Below are 6,749 nucleotides of genomic sequence, written 5' to 3' on the forward strand. Positions count from 1 at the left end.
CCATCGCTTTGCCAAGATGGGTTCAACAGCAGCTACGGAGTAAAGAGATTAGTAAACACTACCAAAAAAATAATATTTTCCGCGCGGAAAATAAAATTCTACATGTGTCAAAACACAGGATCACAGAAAATTTTAATCCTTTTTCATTTTTAGTTTCATAAGTCATCGAATCCTTCTCCTTGCTTCATTCCTCAAGATATACCCTTGCTATCTTTGAGTTACAACTGTCAATTGGTGTATTTTAAAAGATCACATTACTGTATAAATTTAATACAAAAATTTACTTGCTTTGACAAAAGCACAAGTTGAGTTGTTAGTTAGAATTATTCTAAAGCAACTAGGTTGTAGTGCATGACCTCACTGTTCTACCCACCATGATCATCCTACAACCTCCAAAGGAGGAACATCCAACGTATCCGGATACACTAAACAAAAGGAAATGCTCTTAGATTGATCGGATTTTCATCAAACCTTTGAAATATATCTCAAATGGTTACCTAAAAGCATACAACTAATTAGCTGTATCCCCATCAGCTCCCTCGTACAAATTCCGATTTCTATCGCAATTGAGTCGAGTTGTATTTGTCCCCATGGTACGTCCTGGTACGTCTTTGTTAGACATGTCTTCATACCACAAGAACAATGTATGTTCAAGTTCTAGTGCAACGGGCTAGATGGAAATGGGTGGCCAAGTAGTGTTCCCATTCATGAGGTGTTCTTTGACGTACCATATAAAACCTCGCGCCAATCACAAGCTTCACTTGATCACCTCATAATTCTATCGGCTGTGACGCTCTCCTGAGTCGGTCTCAAGATCATTTCAGTGATCACGGTGTGGAGTTTGTTTGTGTTTGTAGTTTGTTATAAATTCTTCTCCGTTCTTGCATGTAATATATAATTACCACCATCTTTGTCCCGCTTCAAAGTTTTACTTATCTTTTTTCTTTTGCCCTACGCTGATCACTGCGTTCTCTTCTATTCCTTGAAGTACTACAATATATAGGGTGTGAAGCAATTCATACGGTTTGATCAATCGCTTTACCTGGTAGCATCCATTCAAATCTGGTGAGTCCAGACATTTCTGCGTCTTTTTTGTACGATGACTGACCTGAATTTCATGACGTCGGCTTTCTTCGTTTAACTTTTCTCTGCTTGACTCCTATTCGGCTTTCTCATCACACTTACATCTCACTACCAATACATCAATATCACTATCCCATCCTTTTTCACTGGGAGCCGTGATCTCCAGGTTTGCATCCATCCCTGTCTCAAGGCTATTGATTATAATATCATCCTGCATCTCCTTATTTGTGTTGATTTTCTTCAAGATTCGAACTAGTACCCCAGGTCAGAAGAAGTCTTTCGTCGTAACATTGGATCCTCTGCTGTGCGATCGAGTCAGGTGAGATTTCTTGAAAGGCATCAGTGCGATTCAACACTGACAGACTCTGACTGCCTCCTAGGTGTTATGTCAGTGAGCTATGACAAAACGTAAGAATTCCAAGCAAGGACCCTCGAATCCATCATCCCCGACGAACAAGGTAACTCCTGCTGCGTTGCCGATCACGTCGAGTACCGACAAGACACAGCACCCACCAATTCCAGCCCCTCATGCACCCAGCAGCTTCTTAGATACAAATTACATCAAGTTACAAACTATAGCAGATGATCTACGTCCTTTCTTACAATCCAAATGGGACGCCAAGATGACTAAAAAAATTACAAAGCCTCAAATCTACCGTATCGTGTTTCATTTCGATCCTGCAACAAAGTCCCGTCCGACTCATTTGAAACAAGTCCTGATCGCCGCATTCGACAAGGACGTCAAACCATTGATTCAACCTTATTATATCTCCTCCCGACATCCTGCTGGTGATGAAATGGAAACCGAAGAAACAACCAAATCAGATCCAGACTTCGATCCACTCAGCAGCAAAACAACTTGTCAAATGCTCAGAGACGCTATTCAAAAAAAAGAACCGGAAGTTGAAATACCAAAAATTGCTCGTCGTGAAGGGTTGCTCTGGCTTTACAAGGCCTACGTTGACAGTGATATTTGTATACCAAAAGATTCCCGATGGACTTCCAAACCCCGAGTCCTAGCTGGTGACCGGCTTCAGCGAGAGACTGTTGAAGATCTCCGTTTCGCACTGCAATTGTACGCTCCCCAAGTGTTTGTTCACTCGGTAGCTATGGTACACCCGGTGATGGTTAGTCTCTATCAACAATTTGTCAGAGAAGAACCCGAGACTGTGTCTCGTAAAGCAGTGGAAGGTTTCCATTACTCTATCATCACGATTTAGCGACCTTTCATCAACTCCTTACGGACAGATAAGGTTGGTTTAGTCCTTTTTGTGTCCTTCTGTGCAAGTTCGGGAATGAGACTGTTTGAAACTGACCTCTGATTTGTTGTTGTACGTAGGTGGTATCAATAGTTTCCAATCTACTGTACTATTTTCAAGCCATAAGACCCCTCAACAAAGGAAGCATACCGGTCTGTTTTTGGCATGCCTTCCACCGCACACATTATCTTCTTGAATTTTCCTATACGCTCGTGATGGATAAGCCAAGAGTCTCGTGATGTTGTATCAATCTACAATATATAAAGCTGTTTCATCTAAAAGCCACGGACTTGTTCCAATCATGACCATTTGAATTTTGTATATCCGCTCAATAGTGATTCTGTCTCATGTAAGGATGAAATAATATATGTACCTTGTCCAGCTGATTAGTCCATCCCCGTAAAAGAATTGCCTATCCCGAGTCATCTTGAGTCTCGCGTAATTTGCTGCCATATCATCATCACACCTCACCAAAACTTTTCTTTGACTGCTCTTGAGCAAGGACTTGGACCGTCTCGCTTGCCTCATCAACTTTTACTCGCACCAACGCAATCAGATAATTCATACCACTTTTTAAATGTCATCCTCGAAGTTTAAAGCTGAACCCAAGCGGGTTGTCTGTCAATGTCAAAGCTCTGGGTGTTATAAGGGTCTTTATTTAGATGCAAGTGGGGTCTCACAGCATGGCGTGGAGGTTCTTCCGTCTACCAAGGAGGCTCACGAGCGTGCTGATCAACGCAATCATATCCATCAGTCTTTGGCTTCTCACCATGCAACAACCTCGAGTCAAACACCTACTACAGAGTCTCAACTCGATTCTTTGATAGCCCCTCTTGACCGTTTGCTGTTAGGTCCACAGCACGAAATAAGGTCCAGAAACAACTTCATTAATACTAGAGAACATCAAGTCCTTTCCACAACTGAAGATCGAGACCGGACTGTCACGGATCAGGAGAAATCTGATATTGTAGATGCTTCTCATTGCACTGCAATAGCTGTAGCAAGAGAGAAAGGAGCACAAGAATACGATTGTAGTAAGTTGTCTTTCTTCATGATCTTTAGTTTTGTGAGAAGCGACCAACCAGAAGTCCTGATCACATGTTAATTGATCTTTGTAGGCCGCTTCCATTCGTTTACCCTGGCCAAGTTCAACCCTGTTTGCCTTCATGTGGCTCTCACAGCCGCCATCATGACCATTTTTGATCATTCCTTCAATGTCAACCTCTGCCTGGCTCTTAAGATATGATGCGCATCACAATTGAACTCTCGGTGACCCACGGACTAGTAATGGACAATTCTATACATCAGCTTGACATCGCAGAAAGTTCAACTCTAAAAAGATTTCCTCGCACAATCACCACAGCTATTGGATGGTTGCAAATCGATCCGAACTTAGTATATATGAATTGTTGTCGATCGTGCTTTGCATTATATCCCATTTCAAGAACACCCGTTTTGTGCAATCATCGTATTGCTAGTATTCCAGGAGGACCGCCTGATTCAGGTGATGCAGACACTGAGATCTCATCAATCACGGCTCCAGTTGGGAGCGCAGAAACACTCGATTTCACAGAGGAAACCTGTGGACATCCCTTACTACGTTTTGTGCGAGGTAAAGAGATACCAGTTCGCCGATATGCATTTCAAAATCTATTGGACTGGCTTGGCCGGTTGTTTTCTCGACCTCTCTTTGAGTCACAGCTCGATGAATCCTTGATCGAGTCAAGGAAACCATTCAATCCAAAAAGCGACGTACACGATATCCACCAATCTAGAACCTGGAAAGAATTTCGTGGTCCAGACGGTAAACAGTTCACAGCTACAAGTGGGAATCTGGTGTTTGGGATGTTTGTTGACGGGATTAACCCATTTGGTAATAAGCAAAGCGGGCATCATGACTCTATAATGTTCATTGTCCTTATCTGCCTCAGTCTTCCAATCGAAGTTCGTCATAAACCTGAGAATGTATTCCTCGTCGGTATTGCTCCTGGGCCACGGGAGCCATCATTAGAACAAATGAATTGGATTCTTCAACCAATTGTGACCCAGCTTCAACAGCTATGGGAGCCAGGCTGGATTCTGTCTCGAACTCATCAGCATAAAAGTGGACGACTCATCCGTGGTGCATTGCTACCATTCATTGCTGATATCCCAGCCTTAAGACGGTCTCTTGGGTTTCCAAGCGCCACCGCCAACTATTTCTGCTCATTTTGTTTGCTCATGAAATGTGACATCCATAATTTCGATCAGTCTTTGTGGCCAATCCGTTCATGGGATCAACACAAGAAATGGGCATACCAAGCCCGCGATGCAAAGACCGTGAAAGAGCGTAAGACAATTTTCAAGACACACGGTGTTAGATACTCGGTATTGAATGATCTTCCCTATTGGAACATCGTGGAATATCATATCGTCGACTCAATGCATAACCTGCTCTTGGGTTTACTATCGTGGCAACTTCGGCGGTTCTGGTCTATGAAAGACGTCAAAAATGATGAAGATGTATTACCGCCAATCAGTAAACAGGAACTTTTTGATCTATTTACCGAGCACACCGAGTTTCAAGACCACGAACGGACAGCAGAAACTTCTGAAAGAGTCCCAGAAGAGGAAGGCGCAACTATACACGACATACACTCTCCCCAAGATAAGTCGTCTGACGATGAAGAATATAACCCACTGGATGACCCAGGTTGGAATTCCAAATGGATCTCGCCCTCGGATGATGTTGTTTTTGATCACCGGATGTTACAGTCGATCAATTCCCTACTTCCCAGGATACACATACCTACTTGGATCAAAAGAGCCATACCTGTGATTGGGAAGGCATCATTCGGAAAGCTTAAAGCCGACGAATGGCGTAATCTCTTTACAATCCAGCTGCCCTTGACACTGATTCCTCTATGGAGCGGTCGAGATCATTCCAAAACCAGCCTTCTCAAGAATTTCTGCCATCTTGTCTCTCTTGTAAACCTGGCTTTGAAGCGTACTATGAATGCTGATCGGATCGAAAAGTATCGATATCATATTGGGGAATATCTACGAAGTTCCGCGCAACTATTTGAGCATTGTAGTCTCGCACCAAATCATCACATGGCCGTACACCTAGCCGATTGTCTTGAAAGATTTGGACCGGTACGTGCATGGTGGGCCTTTCCTTTTGAACGTTTGATGGGGACCATCCTCAAAGGATGCCACAACAATCACATAGGTAGGTCTTTCCACTGTTTGAATTGGATTCGCATAGAATTTGCTTAAATGTTTTCTTTAATATTGGATTACTCGTGATATTAGGTGAACTCGAAATCACTTTTGTCAAAGGGTTTTGCCGTGCTGGAAACCTGTCGGCACTTCTTGGGGATGAGAAACTCCCTGAACCTCTGAAGCCATACGCTACACGTCTTCAATCGCTTTACAATCCCTCCACATGTGCTCCGAAAAAGCTGTCAAACTCAAAGCTTGAGCCAATCAACACCAATATGCTCAATCTTATACGCAGGTATCTGAACAGCGAAGGAGCGGATGGCTGTACGTGGCTCCTTCCAGATGAGTGGTGTCAAAAGGAAGATGATGATTTGGTGGGATGTGCTCCAATTACTCCGCGTGCTTTTTTTCATAAGCAGATTAAACACATGGATGTTTCTTTTTCTACCTTCACTGCAAACGCGAACAATAGCTTCATTACATTCAAAGCTGGAAAAACCAAAAAGCGCATGTTCGGTAGGATTTATTCTATTTGTGTTCATCGGCGATCGCCTAAATTATCTCAGAACCTTTGGGACACATGGATTCAAGTTCAATGCTTCCCATCTCTTCCGCCAGATACATACAACCCTATGTTACAGGCTAGAGCGCCAGATGTCCAGGCGCATCTTTGTGCTTGGGGGCCAACTGAAGATTATATTATCAGATTGAATGAGGTAATTGCTCATTGTGCATGGATTATGTATAAGCCCCAAGAGCTTCACAAGAGCTTAAACTGTCCGACTGTAGCGCTTGTGTCAATGGAGCGATGATTATTATAATTAGATCTGATTTCATGTTATTACCTCTGAACACTTATGCTTATTTGGAAGTCCTTGAAGAATATCATGTCTATTTGTACGCAGTAACATGATCACGTAATTATTTTACTAAAACCCCCTGGACCTCTTTCTTTCGTTTCCTGAATTCAACCATCCAAAAAACTACGTATTCATGCTGGAATCAATCAGATATTTACATTCTAACACAGTGAAACTCATCACATGAATTTTAGAAATGAAAATCAAGGACTTCTTTACCTGTTGCCTTGCTGCTAGTATTCTGGTGATTGTCACGAAAGTGCAACTAGCTCAGAATCAGAATCAGATTTAAATTCAAATAAAGGTCATCACGTCAAACAAAAAAGTTCACAGGCTTAACTCA

The 6,749-nt window shown here is 42.6% G+C and overlaps 2 protein-coding genes across 2 annotated transcripts; both read left to right on the forward strand.

Annotated features, from left to right (window-relative positions):
* Positions 1-590: 590 nt before the first annotated feature.
* MELLADRAFT_85581 (uncharacterized protein) lies at positions 591-2,303 on the forward strand (the record flags this gene model as incomplete). The annotated part of the gene is made up of 5 exons (XM_007419251.1): positions 591-593; positions 1,004-1,065; positions 1,237-1,249; positions 1,340-1,402; positions 1,497-2,303. The coding sequence occupies 5 exons, from the start codon at positions 591-593 to the stop codon at positions 2,301-2,303; spliced, it is 948 nt and encodes a 315-aa protein (XP_007419313.1).
* A 616-nt stretch (positions 2,304-2,919) lies between these two features.
* On the forward strand, positions 2,920-3,588 carry MELLADRAFT_70015 (uncharacterized protein; the record flags this gene model as incomplete). The annotated part of the gene is made up of 2 exons (XM_007419252.1): positions 2,920-3,376; positions 3,461-3,588. The coding sequence occupies 2 exons, from the start codon at positions 2,920-2,922 to the stop codon at positions 3,586-3,588; spliced, it is 585 nt and encodes a 194-aa protein (XP_007419314.1).
* Positions 3,589-6,749: the final 3,161 nt, after the last annotated feature.

The sequence above is a fragment of the Melampsora larici-populina genome (genome assembly GCF_000204055.1).
Source record: "Melampsora larici-populina 98AG31 unplaced genomic scaffold MELLAscaffold_150, whole genome shotgun sequence".
Lineage (NCBI taxonomy): Eukaryota > Fungi > Basidiomycota > Pucciniomycetes > Pucciniales > Melampsoraceae > Melampsora > Melampsora laricis-populina.